The sequence below is a fragment of the Epinephelus fuscoguttatus genome, linkage group LG9, assembly GCF_011397635.1.
Source record: "Epinephelus fuscoguttatus linkage group LG9, E.fuscoguttatus.final_Chr_v1".
Lineage (NCBI taxonomy): Eukaryota > Metazoa > Chordata > Actinopteri > Perciformes > Serranidae > Epinephelus > Epinephelus fuscoguttatus.
The window spans coordinates 6,784,762-6,803,838 of record NC_064760.1 but is presented as its reverse complement, the minus strand read 5'-3'; the positions used below and the strand labels follow the sequence as shown (position 1 = coordinate 6,803,838).

The 19,077-nt window shown below is 39.8% G+C and overlaps 1 protein-coding gene across 1 annotated transcript; it reads right to left on the bottom strand.

The window, feature by feature from the left end:
• Positions 1–325: 325 nt before the first annotated feature.
• hopx (HOP homeobox) lies at positions 326–10,861 on the bottom strand. The gene is made up of 2 exons (XM_049586306.1): positions 10,476–10,861; positions 326–643 (listed from the first exon to the last, which is right to left on the bottom strand). Exons 1-2 carry the CDS (start codon positions 10,617–10,619, stop codon positions 560–562), a joined length of 228 nt encoding a protein of 75 aa, XP_049442263.1. The 5' UTR covers positions 10,620–10,861; the 3' UTR covers positions 326–559.
• Positions 10,862–19,077: the final 8,216 nt, after the last annotated feature.

Here is a 19,077-nt window from a genome sequence, read left to right as displayed (position 1 = left end):
CAGTCGGCTCACATGTCCACCGCCCTCCTCCTCCCTCTACTACTGGACATGTTCCAGTTTTGTCCCTGGAAGTTCCTGGATAGCGGCAGCTGATTCCAGCAGCATCTATTGTGATGCCAGCGTTTCCTTACATCTTTTATAGTCCTGCGAGCAGCTTAGCGTCCAGCTCCGCTCCCCGCTGACAGACATACATGTAAACAAAGGCTGGAAACAAAGGCACACTGTCCCCAATGGCCCCCTACTCTTTCTATACCATTGTATATCTCAGCTTCCTCAGTGAGTTCGGACCCCAGACGTAGAGAAGCCGCAAAGCACACTCAAGTCATTTTAACTTATGATAACAATATGTTTATTTCTGTAAACACGGCGGTTATATTGGCAACAACACACAAACACCTTCACATTCCGTACAGCAAGTTAAAATAGCTTCATAGATTTAAAAAAATAAAGTAAGAATGACACGTGGAGAGGGGAAGTGTATGGGGAGGAGGTGGTAGGGTCAGTTTGTTCAGGAGAAACAAGGTCAGCGCAGAGCTTCAGGCATCCAGCAGATTCTTATTCAGGCCAGGTCCAACACTGATCCCAGTTCAGCCGGAAGTCCCTCCGCCTGCCTCCACTGTGAGTAACGTTGGTGGAACCATTTCTGGAGGACAAAGAGTAAACAAAAAGGAAATTACAAATACACCCATGGGAGGTGTTAGCAACAGGTGACAGGAGGTTTTGTTTAGAAACAAACTGATGCAGAGCCTGAAATACGAGCATGATGAGGTAATCGGTCCGGCTGACAGCATAAAGTCATGACATGAATATTCCTGAGAAGGTGGAGTTACTATAGTGTCAAGAATGATTTTAACAAAACACTGAGTTCTCCAGATTCACTACTAACACAACGTTTTCATCCGCAGGCCACTGGTGGCCTACATATCCTACACAACAACCTTTTAACAGTCACTGAGATCCCAGATGTGTTATCGTGTTAGACACACGAGACACTGAAACAACTATAGTAGACCTGTTTATGTGCAGCCTAAAGACCTGTGAAATGTTTCAATTGGTGCCTGTTACAGTTTGTTTTGAGGTAACTTGAACATTACAGCCCCATTAATCACCAGCCTATTGTCTTGTTCATAATAGTAGTACTACAACTGTGTTTTCATGTGGTGAATAAGCTGCCATTACACTGCTTGGATAAAGGAATACTTTAATATTTGAGAGTGGGAGGAAAAGAGATGTCAATCTCATGTCTCTGCACTATGAAGCTGCAGTCAGAACATGTTAACCTAGCTTCGCATAAAAATTATTAGGCCACGATGGGGAAACAGCTATATCAAATCGGACTGTCTGACACAAAATGTACTACTTAAAATGCTGTATGTTTAATACATACACAAAGCTGCTAAACGTGGAACTCACAAATTAACATACTATTAAGATCGTGTTAACATGGCTAAAGTTAGCCTAAACAGCTGTTACATACGCTAACATTTAGCTTGTGACATTTTACTTATAGTATCCAAATATTAGCATGTTTACATCCATGTAAACATAGTCGCTGACTTTTTGGACATCTAGCATGTAACATTTAGCATGCTATTGTCTGTGTGTTAACATATTTACAAAACAGTAATGTAATATGATGCACATTAGCTTCTTATCATGTTGATGGAATGACAACATGCTAATTTAGTGTGTTCATTTTTCTATAGTTGGAACATTAATGTGCTATAGCATATTTTAACACCTGGAGCATACACTAACATGTGCTAACATTTAGGATGCAACATTTTAAATTTTAGCATCCAAACGTTAGCATGTTAACATCCATGTAAAAAAGCCTTTGAATTTAATATACTGTAATGCGGACATTTAGCATGGATGATTTAGCACATTGTCATTTGTGTGTTAGCGTATTAGAAGTAAATGTAATATGTTGCTCGTTAGCTTCTCATCATACTAGCAGTAGCTTATTCATGTCCCTACAGTTGGAACATTAACATGATATAGCATATTTTTACAGTTTGAACATACACTAACATTTAAGATGCAACATTTTAAATTTTAGCCTCCAAGCATTAGCATGGTGTGTAATCCATGCATCCACTGAGTTTAACATACTGGAATTCGAATCTGTTTGTTTGTTAGCATATTAACAGTAGCTAACTGTAATAAATTGCTCATTAGCTTCTTATCATTCTAGCATTAGCTTATAAGTGTGCCTACAGTTGCTAATGTTTAGCATAAAAATAGATCTACATTTAGTACGTTAACATGCTAATGTTTAGCAAATTAATGTGTCTACAGTTGATGTGTTAACATGCAAATGATTAGCATGTAACATTATGCTACTTGTAGGGTATATCATAGTTTTATGTTATCATACAGTGTGCACATGTGAATATGTCAAAAGGATAACAGGATTGCAAAAAGTCATGTTTTTGGCATCTAAAACAGCAAATTAATGCAGAATTAAGGTTTTAGTCAAGATTAAATCATAAAAAGGTTTTTATGATTATGGTTTTTTATGTTGTTTTTCTGTGGCCAGAGTGCATCATCAATACAGAAACTCCAAATATAATTTTTTTTAATTAAAAGTGAGTCATTTACTGCAGCTATGTTTCCTTTCTGACTTTAATTAACTTCATAATGACATTACAGTCACATTTCTTGGTGCCTGTAAGTGTGGTCACTGACTCATACACACAGCAGTGACCCTGAGGCTAAGTTGTATTAGAGAAACCACAAAAGGCCAATGTTTCCATCCAATTTTTACAGACTGCTCCACCAGTAACTGCTCCACTGAAACTCTGACCAGATGATGACTGTGCCGAGTGCCTCGACACACACCCGTGACCCGGCACATAGCTGCCTTGTGGTTCATGTTGTCAAGGGATTCACAACAACGCTGACATCATCTCGATAAGGCAGAGGGGAAAGGGAGGGATTTGGGATGACAGCCTTAAGACACGAGACCCTGGCGGGCTTTGTGAGACATACGCCTGGCAGGAGGGACGGTTTCCACATTTCGTACTGAAAGCACATGAGTTTCTCATTCGGAGTCATCTGGGTTTGTGCTTAAGACAAAATCAATTTGAGCACTGCTCTCTGAACAGTTCATCTGTGTTTTGGGATTTCATATTCGTGTAGCTCATTTCTATGATGCAAGACATAAATCTGGGGGGAAAAGTTACTACAGTTTATCAATAGATATTTCTCAACTAAATAAGATCCAGTCTTAGTTTTTCAAAACCTCATTTTCTCTAAGTTTTGTACTTTGTTGTGTTTGTGATCCTTTTTCTAAGTGCAAAAGATCTTTGAACGTCTTGTAAAAGCATTACACACATACCATTTCAGAACAATAGTGAGATTTATAATCCTGCTGACCCATACAATGGTACTTATGTCAGTTTTTCCAATTGACTAGCACTGGATTACATAATGAGGTCTAACTTCAAACTTGACTCTACCTTTACTGACTGCACCGCTGAAAACAAATAAAACGGTCTATGAAAGGAGTTCAAACATGCCGCACAGACGCTGAAGCACATTGTAAATGCTGTTAATGTGAAACGGGGAGTGGCAGCTGGGGTGTGTTTTCTTCAGCTAAACCTTCTCCAATGAGAGCTTTGTTAACACTCGACAGGGGGGGTGCAGAGGGAAGAAAAAGAGAGCCAGAAAAAAAAACACCACATCAGCTGGAAATGAAGTCAGGTCTTTTGATGAGGGGCCAGACCTTTACCTCACCCTGGACCAGGCTTCCCCTGTCAGGTTGGCCCGGCACCTCCCACCTTTGTATACGATGAATGGAAACAGTCACTAACACTGGAAGAGGAATTAGGACCAAGCATAATGCAGTTTTAGTGTAGCAAACATTTTTCATGGCTGTTCTGCAGGCAGGAAAAGCTGAATTATAAACCTCAGGAGATGGAGCCAAATAATGAAAGACCTTTTGCTGTTCTAGTAAGATGGGGCTTGGCAGTAATAGTTAGCCAAATCAAATGTATATCTGTCAAAGGTACAATCTTTTCTAGTGTGAAATTCCCTCAACTGTGCTGACTGGTGCCGAGTCGAAACAAAGGGGTCTAATGTCCTGATAGTTGCATATAGGTTGTTGCCACCAGGAAGAAACACAGGCCATGAATCCAACCAAACCACTTTGGTCTGGCTAACTCCGACTGCTGAAGCCTCATTAGCGAGTTAGCTTTGGCTAACTTTAGAGTGTATTTTTTGTGCGTACTGAGGAATGGATTCGGCCATCTGTCTTACACAGCCTGTCATGATAGAGGGGGGTCTTTCCTATGAGAGGGCAGTCTCATAGAAATATGTGAAATGGACATGAACTTTTAGCACCCATTTTGTGGTGGTGTCCATAAAATGAGCTAAAACGACGTGCTGGCAACATGAAAAGAATGCCAATGCAAAGTCAATGAGGATGTTTTTTCGTGGTGGTCACACAAAGATGGACATTTGACCAGGAGACTGCTGTTCATGTCCAGCTGGAAACCAAAAGTCAGCTGATTACGTGACTTTACAGGCTTTTCCTGACTACACAAAGTACTTAGCCAGGTACTTTACGTAACTACGCAAAGTATGCAAGATTATGTCACTTAATGTCTTGTACATAGTTATTTTGACCAAAACCACAATGTTTTCCCTCAACCTAAACAAGTATTTGGTTCTCTAACCCTAACCACATGTTATTCTTTCTCTAAACCTAACCAAACCGCAACCATTTCATGATGCTAACCACGTGAATGACATATTTTAAACTGTGTCTGTTTGTAATAGATTTTGGATCTGCATTGGTTTTATGTTGCTAGCATGTAATGAAATGTAACACATTTCGTATGGATAATGGTTGGGCGTTGTCACGTTACGTACTTAACGTAAAGTTAGGTATTAAACGGTTAGGTTTGGGAGAAAAAAAATGATGAAGGTTAGGTTAAAGGAAAGAATAATGGTTGGATGTTTAACAATTATTTAATGTTAAGTTACGTAGTTTATGTTTAGGAAAAGAAACATGGTTTACGTAAAGTTATGTAGCTTTGGCTTAAGAAAAGAAACATGGTTTAAGTAAAGTTATGTAGCTTAGGCTTAAGAAAAGAAACATTGTTTAAGTAAAGTTATGTAGCTTAGGCTTAAGAAAAGAAACATTGTTTAAGTAAAGTTATGTAGCTTAGGCTTAAGAAAAGAAACATGGTTTGGTGTTTCATGTTACAAACTCAACGTAAGGTTATGGGTGAACAGTGAACAGTGTCTGAGAAGTGCTGGTTCGGTCCAGGTTTTACAGTCTTTCATCTTACACACATCTGATATTCCTTTAAATCAGTGCAGCTGACTATACAGAAATAGACAAAGTGTAAAAGAAGCTACACCTGCACTAAAAGTACAAAACAATTCATCTGATGTACCAGTTTACACACAAGGATTAGATCTGCTGCAGTTTCTTTTGTGCCTGCGTTAACTTCAGCCTTGAGAAATCTGGAGGAACTGGTTTGTGGAAATGAAGTGGAAAGAACAGCGACTGGCATGTTTGTGACATTATTAAACGGTGAAGTATTTGTACTGTAAGAGCTAATTTTGAAAAGACAAACTGTTCCATGACATGTGAGATCTTAACCCGTCTGTCAGCCTCTCGAGCACAAACACCAGCAGAAATTTGCCTATGACATGAACCTTACGTTACGTAAACTCAAATGACAACATTTACATGTAGGGTTTCACCTCCTGGTGAGTACAGCTAAGCAAATAGTCATGTATTTCCCTGCCTAATCCTGAAGGGGAATATCACCTGACAATTTTCATTCCAAAACAAGACTTTTACCATTTACTTCTAAAAAACGGAAATTCTCAGAGTGCCTTTACAATGATCTATCTATCAGAGGAATGCTACTGAAGGTGCCTGCAGAGCTTCAGAGCACTTTCAACATGTTGTTATCGGCACTCTGAGGCTTCACATCTGGCTCCTGATGTGACAGTTGCACAGACTTTACAGTGAGGCATTCCTCAGATAGAGGGTGGTGGGAGTGTTTACATGTGGAAGAGGGATGGTGGTGGTGGTAGAGATTAAATACTTTAGTGATAATGTGATGTTTTATATCATTGTCAATTCATAGAAATGACAGTAGTCTTAAATGGGCTTTTTGTGCTTAATAGTCGTCAGCTGGTGGTTCTGGGGAATGGTGGTTGTGTTTCTGGTTCCAGCTTAGTAGTGATGTGTTAATTTATAAGCTCTGGAGCTGCAATTATCGGTCTATTAATTGAGAAGTTCAATCACCACAACATTTTGATAACTGTTTAAATTATTTCTTGGGGAAAACTTGCTTCTCAGTTGGGAAGATTAGCTGTCTTTCCTTGTTTTAACACTATAGCCATTGAGTATTTTTCGGAGGTTTTGGACTTTTGTCAACTAACCGAGATATTTGATGACATCACCCTGGGCTCTAATTGTTTTGAAAAGTTACAGAGATTAACTGGGGAAGTAATCAGCAGTTTAATTGCTTAGGAAAATAACTGTTGGGTGCAGCCCTAATAAACTCAACTTAATCACCAGAAGAAATGTCAACATTGTATGCCTCTGCAAACTACAAATACACTGCATGTGCACGTTATTATGTAACAAATATGTTAAAACTTTAAGTTTCAGCAATGCTGTGCTTAATGTGTGGTTTGGTTAATGCTCAAAAACACTTGGTTATGGTTAGGAAAAGATCATGTTTTGGCTTAAAATACTCGGTTTGGTGGGAACTCTCCCTGGTGGAAAAGCAGCAATGTCTCGCCGAAGAACAACCCCTTTTCGGGCTGTAAAACCTGCTGTAAACACAGCAAGGAACTGCTACAAAACACTCACATTTGGTGCCCAAAAACCCACTGTAAAGACAGAGATGGGTTGCTACAAAACACTCTCATATTTGGTGCCTAAAACCGCTGGAAACACAGTGACAGATTGCTACAAAACACTCATGATTGGTGCCTAAAACCACTGGAAACACAGTGACAGATTGCTATACAACACTCACATTTGGTGCCTAAAACTGCTGGAAACACAGTGACAGATTGCTACAAAACACTCACACTTGGTGCCTAAAAACCCGCTTGAAATACAACGATGGGTCGCTATACAACACTCACATTTGGTGCCTAAAACTGCTGGAAACACAGTGACAGATTGCTACAAAACACTCACACTTGGTGCCTAAAACCGCTGGAAACACAGTGACAGATTGCTACAAAACACTCACATTTGGTGCCTAAAACCACTGGAAACACAGTGACAGATTGCTACAAAACACTCACACTTGGTGCCTAAAAACCCGCTTGAAATACAACGATGGGTCGCTATACAACACTCACATTTGGTGCCTAAAAACCTGCTGGAAACACAGCAATGACACAACAAAAACACAACTGGTTTTGTTGTTTGATGGCCTGCAGCTTGGCAGACATCACGCCATACAACACCATCTTCACATTTGGTGCCTAAAACTGCTGGAAACACGACAGATTGCTACAAATGTACACTTATTTGGTGCCTAAAAACCCGCTTGAAATACAACGATGGGTCGCTATACAACACTCACATTTGGTGCCTAAAAACCTGCTGGAAACAACAAAATAAAACCAATCAAGACTTAGGTTATATTTGATGCAGCTTGGCAGACATCACGCCATCCACCATCTCCACCACCTTTACATGACAAAGTCGGTTTATTTACTATGTCATTTTAGAAACATTGACATGACACGTATGAAATGAGCAAATGTAACTTATTTGTGGTTTGCAGAAACGTACAATGCCACTATTTTTTTCTGGCAACGGGACTGAATAAACTCTAACTTGAGATTCCCCACATCCTACAGGAAAAACAAAATAAAACCAATCAAGACTTAGGTTATATTTGATTTTAAAGCCTGATGTTTTTCATGCTTGCATCCTTTATGAAAACAAACTCCTTCCACTAAAGATGTGATTGAAAGCTCTAGAAACAGCTGGTGAGTGAACACTGAGGTTGGATTATTTTGTCAGTGTGCTCTTCCCAAGGTCAAGAATGTACTTTCACAACAACAACTAAAAAGTCTCGGCCTCAACTGCTAAACTGCAAATTTATTTAACATTTAACTGATGTATTTGGTCAATAAAATGTCAGAACATAATGTAAAATGTCCTTGACAATGTCTTAAAGCCCAATCTGATATCTTTAAATTGTTTTGTCCATCCGACTGTCCAAAACTCAAGATATTCAGTTTATAAAGAAACACAACAAATACATCTGAGAAGATGAAACCAGGGAATGTTTGGGGCATTTTTACTTGAAAATGTAAATAAACTATTAATGTCTTAACAATAATTACTTAATTTTCAGGTGTTTTACTGATGACAGTTAACTGACAGTTCGTTTCAGCTGTACATGAAAGTTCCTGCTGCATATTAGGAGCCTTACTGACACATGCTGTCAGTTTTTTATCTCCTGGTACATCAGAAGCAGCTCAGCAAAACGTTCCCACATCCGACCAACTATGAAAGTAGCATAAACACAAGCGGCGATAGCGACCACAGAAGAAGCTCAAACTTTGCCAACAGAAGTGACATCACAGCCCAACCAGCCTCACTGTTTGACCCACAGATGATCTTTCCATAAAGTCGCGTCTTTAAATGTCAGGTCATGCTGTGCAGATGAACAACAGCAGCAGGAAACTCAACTCTGACATGACTTCATCAGGAACAACGACCTGGAGCTGCTCCAGTGATGATCAATGGGGCGCTGCTGCTCTTTGTGGTCAGAGTTTACACTCCAAAGAGGATTATTTCATCACACTGTGACACTCTGACAGCTATATTAGCCACGGGATCACACGGACACTGTCCACAGACGTGCTCCATTTACCGTCAGTGGAGCGACTCCAGGTTTAATCTTTCCTTCCAGAAAAACTTGTTCTTTTAGCAGCTATTTCCTCAGAAGTCGCCAAACTGAGACACTGAGTGATACTGACAACACCCACAACCTTGACACCAAGTTGTGACACTATAAAGTCAAATTTCCTGCTGCAGAGTGAGTAACTAATGGACAGTTACGTGACAGAGACAGCAAAGTAGCTCGATGACACGGCCAAACACAAGTATGACACTGAATGTATTAAACTGTGTGGACCTTGAACTGATGATTGAGGAGAAATCTGCACCAGCTGGGACACGCTGCATCAAACTACTCAGTGGCGGTTTATATAGTTACACTCAGTGTCATCCAAACCTGCACCTCAACAATCTGACAAACAGAGTGTTCTTAAGAAACAGGACACTTTCACTCCTCAAGGAATTTGTCATTTGGTATTTTAAGCTCTTGCTCAATAAAGTGCACAGACAGCAGCCAGACATGAGACTTTCTATGGAAATAAATGACATTGTACAATTAAAGGAAAACTGTAAGTACAGGAAGGACTAAGGGAAACCACAGAGAATCTGATCTGGCTGTTCCTGCTCAAACAATGTGAGGGCATCTCTACTGAGTCTGGTAGATCACTCTTCTCTGTTAGAGCTACAAACTATTGGAACTCAGTACCAAGTGAGATGAGACAGCAGAGCAGCTTTGTTGATTTCAAATTTAAGGTGAAATCATGGCTGAAATCAACCCAATCATGTGCCCATCACACATGAACTCAAACACTTGATCTAACACTATGAAATCTTGTCATATCTTAATGTTGTAGTTGTATTGTTGTTGCTGTTGTTATTGTTGCGATGACTTGATGTTGTGTTGTCTTACTATTGATACTGCTGTGTCATCAATATGTTCTATTCTGCCCAGGGACTACAGATGAAAAAAAAGCTTATAGCTAACTCTGGTGCAGTGTGCACTGTGCCTGTTCAATAACAAAAAATAAAATAAATAAAAATAATAACATAAAATAATAAATAAATAAAAATAAATAAATAAATTGCTTAATTAATTAAAATAATAAATACATAATTAAAAGTAAATACATAAAAATAATAAAATAAAATGGAAAATTAATAAATAAAAAATGAATGAATTAATTAATTAGAAAAATACATAAATAAATAAAATAAGAAAATAAGAAATAAAATAGAATGAATACATATTAAACAAAAAAATCGAATAAATTAATAAAAAAATAGAATAAAGAAAGAAATTTTAAACAAAAAATCTAATTGTAAATAAATACAGACATAAATCTGAGGATGAAAAAAACCCCAAACTATAAACTGTAAAATTATTTCAAATTAAGCGATTTCGTGGGAAATCATCACTGATTACAAACCAATCTCATTTTAACTTAGTATCAGACTACACAGAAGTATTACAATGATCTGTAGCAGACTATGTATTCAATAATCTTTATAGAAATGCTCCACAGTGTTTGTTCAGTACTGGGGAAACTTAACTCTTGACATTTTCTACAGATTCACACACAGACTGTAGGAAGAAGAAGAAAAATAAGAAGTATTGACATGTACTCACTTTAGTTTCCTCCTCTGTCAGCCCGGCCTCTGCAGCGATCAACATGAGCGACGTCCCGGCCGGATGCTTGTCCTTCTTGAAATTATCCTCCAGCACTCCGATCTGATACGGCGACAGATTCACACACTCCGTTTTAGAAGACATATTCCTGTTTGAGTTTCTCTCCGGTCCGTCCGGGAGTTTTATAAACAGTTCAGTTTCCTCAGCCCTGGTCGGGAGCTCCGCAGAGAGATGTGCGCACAGCTGGACGCGCAGAGTGAAAGGCACCGCGGCGCGCAGATGGAGATGGAGAGGTGAAGGAACAGCAGCAGCAGAAGCAGCGGTGGTGACTCTCTGGCAACTCGGCGGGAGTGTGTGAGTGAAGTGCAGGCAGTGTGTGAAGGGTGTGTTTTACTACTGTCAACAGAGGGACGTCATGAGGCCGTTCCCACCAGCTGAGCCCTCCCCTAAAAAACACAACTCCCCCAAACAACAACTCTTAAAGGGACATTATGGGAATATTATGGGATGATCACGGTAATAACTACTGGGGTAGTTATCAGGAAGAAATTAACTTGACCTGCAATTGACCTGCAATTGACCTGCAGTGCTGGCACGCGGAAGTACAATAAAGTTGAGTAGCCTTCAGGACACCAGCTCCTGAAACACTGTTAAAGGAGACTTTAAAACAAAATATATAACATAACTTATTTTTAGTCATATAAAGGGAAGAGAAGCAAAACAGAAAAATTAAAGCCTCTGCTGTATGAGTACAAGTTTTTATGGCATATCTCCAGTTATGATGGTACTGCCACTGGGGGGCGCCATAGTTGAAAATTCCCCAATTTCACAGTGTTGCAGAGTCTGTTTTTTATGTTGCTATTTAGATTAAATTGAATTAAAAGAGCTTCTGTGTGGTGGCTACTAGGTTATAGAAGTAATAAGCTATTTAATTTTAATTTTGGCAAATATGGCTATTTGCTGTCTTGCCAAGAGTTAGCATAAAGACTGGAAGCAAAGAAGAAGAACACAAACAGGAACTATACATGCTTAAAATATGTTTGGTACTTTGCTTAAGGGCATCTCAGCAGTGCCCAGGAAGTGAACTGGCACCTCCCCAGCTACCAGTCAACACTCCATATTTGGTCCCAATAAGGACTTGGACTGGTGTCCCTCCAGTTTCCAGTTTCAGAAATCTGCCAACACCTCTAAAGCTCACTGATCAACATGTCCTATTTTGTTTGTCTAATACAAACACAAAAACAGATTTAAAAACGTTTTTCACATCCACCAAAAAATTGTTTGCCATATTTCAAGATTATTTTAATGAGCAAATTGAGAATGCCTGGTTTCACTTTGAAGTCGTCGAAATCTGGCGCTTGGGCAGTGACTTGCAGCATCAGACCCAGACAAAAAAAGCCATCCTTTAATGTCAGCATGTCATGCGGCCGGTCACCGTTAGAGTTTAATAACACCCAGTGGCGTCAGGTGAATGGGTCCAACGAACACCAGCTTTCACATGGGAGAGCAGCGTTCACATCCCTTAAGATTATAAAGCCAAACCCTGTTCTTTTTTCCTAAACCCAACAACATGTGTTTGTTGTTGAAGGAAAAAACCATCAATTTACGGTGTTGTACCGACGTAGTGCAACATACCCAGGGTAACTTGCACGTCATATTTGGACGTGGAAAGTCCATGAGCAAATGTCGATATGTGATGAGGTCGGAGTGACAATGTGTTGAGAATGCACATAAAAAAGGGGAATGGTGGGGCAACCTCTAGCTCAACAGGTAGAGTGTTAACCCCGTGTAGGCTGAACCCGAGGCTTTATTCCAACCTGTGCCCTTTTGCTGCGTGTCATCCCCATTCTCTCGCCACCTTTCCTGTCTTCCTCCAGCTGTCCAGGAATAAAGGTCAAAAGAGGTGGATGGGAAAGCACCTCAAGCAGGTCTTTTCCTTGCATATATAATTAACTGCAGCAAGCTTGCTAATTAAGCTAACACTAGCCCCTTTTACACTGCCAGATTTTCTGCGAATGTTGGGCCGTTTTGCCGGCAAGCTGCGAGCATTTAGACACACAGAGCCGGATTGGCGAGTTGATCCAAGGTGCCCAATTTTCCGCCTCATAGGGTAGACATATTGGTGGAACCCTTTTGGTTTAAAAAGAGAGTGGCGCCCTTCGGCCACGGGAGGGGCTGTTGATGACTTGTGGGAGGGGCTGTTGATGACTTGTGGGAGGGGCTGTTGATGACGCCGCACGTGCGAGCAACTGGCAGTGGATAAACAGGAAACAGCTGATAGCAGGAATTAGCGAGCAGTTAGTAGCAAGAGGGAAACACAAACCTGACAGACACTGTAAAGATGAGCAACTGGGGAGACAAGGAATTGCGTGCCCTCCTTGTCCTCGCAAACGAAGAGGCCATTAACCGTCAGATGACGGGGACGGTGAAGGACGGGCCGACTTATGAGAGAATCGCCAAAGGACTGACCAGCCGCAGCTTCCCTCGGAGTACATCACTGTTTACGTCACACGCTGAGCTACACGTTTTGTTACTTGCTCACGCCCCCCATTGCCCCGAAAAAGGCACATTCTATATAAACAAAAGTAGGTAGGCAGCATTTTGCTGCACTCCCCGATTTTATTTTTATACTGCCAATGCTGAAAAAACACTGATTGGGCTTTCCTGCAAATTTGCACAATTCCTATCTAAAAAGGGCTTTTTTTTGTCTCCATAACATGGCTGCATGGAAGGTGTATTTTCTAGATAGAATTTATGTTTTAAAGAAGGACAAAGGTCACTTGAAACCCACAACTAAAAAAAGTCACAGGAATAATATGCAACAGGAGACTATAAAACAATTATGAGTAACGTCCTGAACTGTAGCATCACAGCTAGGCTATTTATCTTTATGTTTACTGTAGGATGATTGGAGCAAAATTTATTTTTTAACAATGAGGCTAAAAGACTGGACAGCTAAGAATCTTACGACTTCATATCTCACAGTTATTAAGTATAAAAGACATTGTTTATGACCCAGCAGGAACATTAAGGAGATTTCTCTCAGTTTAATCTCTCTGTTTATGTTCATTATTCTCATCCTTTAATTACTGAACGTGTTTACTGACACTATGGGAGGCACCTGTTCAAAGCATGACTGCAAAGATAAGATACTCCTTTTAAACAATAATCCTCCTCACTGTCTCACATACACACCCTTTACATGCTCCCCTCCCTGCTAAACGTTATTATGCAGTGTTCACTGTGCTGTAATGAGTGGAATATTTCCAGGACTCAGATAGATGCAGATTGTTGCAGTGAGTCATGTGCAAATGAAACATCCTGACGCTGCATGTAGAACTTTCTGGTGGTAGAAACAGTAAATACGGGCCTGATAATGTTCCTCCGCTCCCAACACACAGTTCCTTTTGATGCTATCTTTGGATTTTGATTAGACCCATAATTATGTGGTGCTCTCACTGAGAGCTCGACTTAAGTGATTGCAAAGCTCGCTGGGTGATTTCCTCTTGCCTCTTGGATTTTGGTTGCAAATAATATCTGGCCTACATTAATCTCACTGATGATACAGCAGTTAATACGAGTCAAAACACATTCAGCGTGTTTATATATCCTTTACTGAGTTGTATTTGCACTAATGTTTAGGATCTACTGTATTTAACATGTAAGCTCGGTGTTTTGGGGGTTTTCAGGCACGTTTAACAAGCCTGGGACTGTTTATTTACGCTGCAGAGGAGTTTTCTCCCTTTAGTTTAATTGGGAAAAGTAATCTTATGTTCTTTAAACAGGATTATATTTGTGTTTATTTGTAGTGCAAAGAGTAATCTGAGCCAGTTTGAGGAAGTGATCCCACAATGCAAAGATTTATGGGTGTAAGGAGACAGATGTTGATATCTGAGAGCCAGCAGGTCCTCAGGCATGAAAGAATAATACAGTGAAAGAAAATAAAGTGACTTTTCTCTGTGTACTTCCAACCAGCTGTAATAGACACCAAAGAAGAAGAAAGGATATAAAGCTTGAAAGTCTAAATGAACCGTTTACCACCCACTGTTCTGCTCACAGGACACCAGCAGTATGTGGATCTATGAAGGACTGTTAGTGCTGTTAGAAAAGCAGTAGACTTCAATACACGTAATCAAATTTAACTTACCTTTAACTCTTTTGGTGCATATTCAAAACAAACAACCTGCTGTAAAAGTGATTCAGATAAAATGTTTGGCAGGACATCCAATTAAAACATTACAAATCTGGCGTCTCCCTACCTTAAAGGATAACTTCAGAAAACTGGAGCTTATTTTCCCATCATTTTTTTGTCCAAGTGACTAATGGGAACAACAGTTTTTGAAACTGCTCAGTATTGAGCGAGAGGGCTGCAGTCATCAGCAGCAAACCAGGCTGTAATGTAACCACTTGGGGCAATTATGCACCATCAGTGTACGTTCACTGAAAGTGAATGAGTCTTGCAACACACTCAGCTTGTTTGAAAGAGAGAAGTAGGGTTGTCGGGGATTGGCTGGCTGAGGTCGGCAAGACATCACCACAACCCGCTTGAGGGTGGGTGGCCCGGCTTTTAAACCTACTCCAGAGAAGGTCCATCTCTAGTGCAGCACGGCATGGCACAGTGCGTCTAAACCAAGTGGCAACATCAAGGGATGACGAGTGAAGCCAATGCAGAAGTGCCAAAAACTGCAGTTCCTCTAATGGCCAGTTGAGGCAGGCTCCAAAAGTGAGTCAATCCCCATAGACCCCCATGTTAAAATGCTCAACTTTACAGCAGAAATAAATATGTTTACAGCCTGTTACAAAAAACGGTTCTGGTCTCTATAGCTAATTTCCTCTTTCATGACAAATGTACAGGGGATGAATTTTTTTTTTACAACTCATCTGTTTAAATTTTATTAAGGCTTAAAGCTGTGCATAATTAAGGGCGTGATCACTTTGACAGGTGGCGCCATCACGGGTGGCTAACTAGCCGCTGGCTGTCTGCTAGGCGTCATCTCAGCTAATTTGCAAGTCATTGAACCTGACCTCTCAGCTGTGTTTGTGCCTTTTGGATATTTTGTTTCGTGAGGGAGCTGGCACCTAGCATGAGCGGGAGCAGCCAACACCACAGGGCTAGGCAAAGTAGCGTAGCGTGTTAGCCTAGCTTGTTAGCCTTAGCTAACTTAGCTAACTTAGCACGCCCACCTCGCTCAGCGTTTAAGCAACCAGGCTTCATTTGGCCCGCCTCTTTGCTCATCTTTGATTGGCTGGGAGTTGGGTGGAGTCAGGCTCTGCCAAGATGGCGCCGGCCAGAGCCGCCTATTTTGAGCTTCAAACCCGCTCCTCAGAAACCAATGGGTGACATCACGGTGACTACGTCCATATTTTTATACAGTCTATGGTCTAAACTGACAATGGAAACACAAATTGGTGCGACATGGTTTGACTCAGCGTGACAAAAAGTGAGAGTGGAAAAGGTCCACAGTATTGTGCGTTTGCTGCTACAGTAATTTTACTCATCTCACAGACTGATTTAGCGTAGCACGTGCAAATTATAGATCGATGATTATAGACTAATCAAACAGATTAAATAGAGGAGCATTTCTGTGTCTCTCTTGCTTTTGCTGGAGAAACTGTGGGTGGGGTATAGCTGTGCAGAGAGTATGAGAGAGGAGAGATGCAAACTGGTATGATCACCAACTCTAGTTTGGTTAAAATAAACCCTTAATTCACCCAGTTAGATGTGAAAACTTGCTGCCTCTATGCATGTTAAGATTACTGTTTATCTAAATGGAGTCTGGTTAGTTTGCCGATGGCTATTTTGGGGCTGTTTATGGTTAAACAAAAAGGATCTTACTCTTTAACAAAGAGGTCTATCTCTGTAGGGATCCTTCATAATGTTGTCAGACACTTTGAGCCTGTCAGTGGCAAAAACAAACACTTTTAGTGGCGGTACATTGATGATGCACAATTGCCCCACGTGGTTGAATGGCAGCCTCTTTCACCACTGCCAGCTGCAGCGGTCCCGCTCAATACTGAACCATTTTCGAAAACTGTTGCTCCACTCAGCCACATAGATACAAAAACACGGGGAAATAGAGCTGAGGTTGGAAAATACCGAAGCTACCCTCTAACAGATGGTGCAACAGTGCACTGAATCCAAGAAAAACTTAATGTCCAAATTCTAACAATCAAAAATGTTCAAGTTGTTTTAATTAAAGTGGACCGGGTTTATCAAATATCAAAATAAAATAACCTTTTAAACAACAGCATGTGTCTGATTCTAACAATACCAACCAGAGCAAAACATACAACAGTTATGTATATTTATTCCTGGCTTTCTATGTTTGATTTCGAATCAAGAAACACAAAATACAAAACAGTTTAGCAGCAAGAAGGTGCCAGATGTTGGACGTTACATAAACACCTGAACACAGAAATGAATAAATACTTTAGGTGGATGATATCACCACCAAAGTCAAATCAGATGATGCTTTGTCCAACCATCATATGTCCAAATTTAAGGTATTTCAAGGAGGTGAAACTTAGACCGTTTAACTGAAGGCTTAATAAATGTGTTCTTTCACACTAGTCAGACACGTGGATATTGTCCTTGACACACAGAGGATGATTATCGTCCCTGCGTAGCATATGGTGATTCAGCTGATAACAACCTGTCCGTTTATGACAAACAGTTCTGTGGAATACAGAGGAAAGCTTCCGCCGTCACAGCTGATTGGCCGCCGCTGAACATTCAGGTCGTATTCATTGATAAGAAAGTCTGAATAATCCAAAGTTCACTCTGAGGGCCGGACTGCAACCTGTGTTCAACACCGTCATGTTTTTTTGATGATATAAAGTCGACTTCCTTTCACTGTTTACACAACCGTCTGTTCTCTGCTATTGATTTTAGCTCCATTAGATCGCTGTGTCCTCAAATGCACCTGCTGCATGACTACCTCAAATGATCCTGTTTAAAATAAAGGAAAGACAATTTAATTTGAGGGGTAATGTGCATGTTGTAAAGATGTAAAGGATCAAATCTAATATAAAAATATTATATTTCAGTTTAAGGGTTTAATTTATGGAGAGGAAAGTATTTTTATTTATTCATTATTTTTAATTTATTTATTTATTTTCATAAATTATTTTATTTGTTTATTTTATCATTATTATTTTTTTTAATTTAACTATTACTCTTATTTTTATCAATGGAATGTAAGTTACGGTTCAATTAATATATATAAAAATATATGATCAGAATAGCATTTGACCTTATAATACAGATACTGTATAAATAAATAAACAAATAAATAAATAAAGTAGTGTGATGTTTCTCTCTTGTTTTGTCTTACTATGTTGCACTGTTTTCTCATGTACTGTTTTTAGGGTGTAATTTTGTTTTACCTACTTTTAATTACAGACCAAAATAAATGTCAAATCAAATTGTAAAATTTAATTATTTGATATTAATCTGTAATTAGTTGGACAAAGTTAAATGAGCAGTTGAAAGCTATTAAATAACTGTGAGGTAAAACATTTGAACCAAGTCACTGTGAGTGTAAACAACAAAATAAAAACTAAATATTTTACTATATTTCCCTGAAAAACAAAACAAGATCTATGTTGGGAGTAAAAACCCGGATAATCTTTGAATTTTCCTCGACATGTTATGTCACTTTTTCCTGACTAGAAACACTCTTCAGTGCTTGTATCAAACAGTAGGAGTTTATTTTGGCAACAATCAGTGTGGTGCAGCTACTGAGGGTCACGCTGTGTCTGAAAACCCCGAATCTTCACAGAAACAAACAGAGACAATCTGACAGACTGCTGACACGCTGAATAGCTCGGTGCTTTTCCCTCCACTGTGTGCGTGGGATAACAGGGTTTATAAAGAGCCCGAAATAGAGAAACACCATGATAACAGTGAGAGGCTGTGAGTCCACCACCAGAGTAAAAATATCACAGGTCACGACCCTTTATTTCCAGCCAGAGCAGGAAATAGTGCAAATCATCTGTGAGCCAACGTTTCTCTGTCCTGATGGTCAGCAGCCTCATTTTCAGTCCCTGTTGAATCATATCAGACTTGTTGTTAGAAGTAAAAGTCTGGTTTAACAGTTATTTAAGTTTTGAGCATCATGTCACAAAGATTGTACAATCATGCTGTCAACATCTTAGAAATGTTTGTAAAAATATGATTCCTTTTTAACTTTAAAAGAGACTGAGACAATTTGACACAGAGCTAAGCTAGTTTTCCAAATTGAAGTAAGTGCAATTTAACAAAACCCTCAGAAACACTGAACAAAATTCTTATAAGCTACTGCAGGGTTGTTGTTTTTTTTGAGTTAGCTTGCTAACTAGGTGGGCTAAGCTAACAAGTAAACTTGCCAAGACTAGAATATTAGCAAGTGAGTTTACTTGTTAACATTGACTACCTACTTAGCAAGCTATCTCGCTCATATCCTAGCCTGCTGGCAAGCTTACTCGTTAGCATATTCTATTTACTTGGCAAGCTAACTCCCGAATATCCTAGCCTGTTGGCAATCTTACTTGTTAGCATGGCCTACCTACTTAGCAAGCTAACTCCATAATATCCTAGCCTGTTGGCAAGCATACTTGTTAG

Coding starts and splice junctions, on each gene's coding strand:
- hopx (XM_049586306.1), bottom strand. CDS start 10,619: ATGTCTTCTAAAACGGAGTGTGTGAATCTGTCGCCGTATCAGATCGGA. Junction 644..10,475: donor TGACAGAGGAGGAAACTAAA/GTGAGTACATGT, acceptor TTTGTCCTCCAG/AAATGGTTCCACCAACGTTA.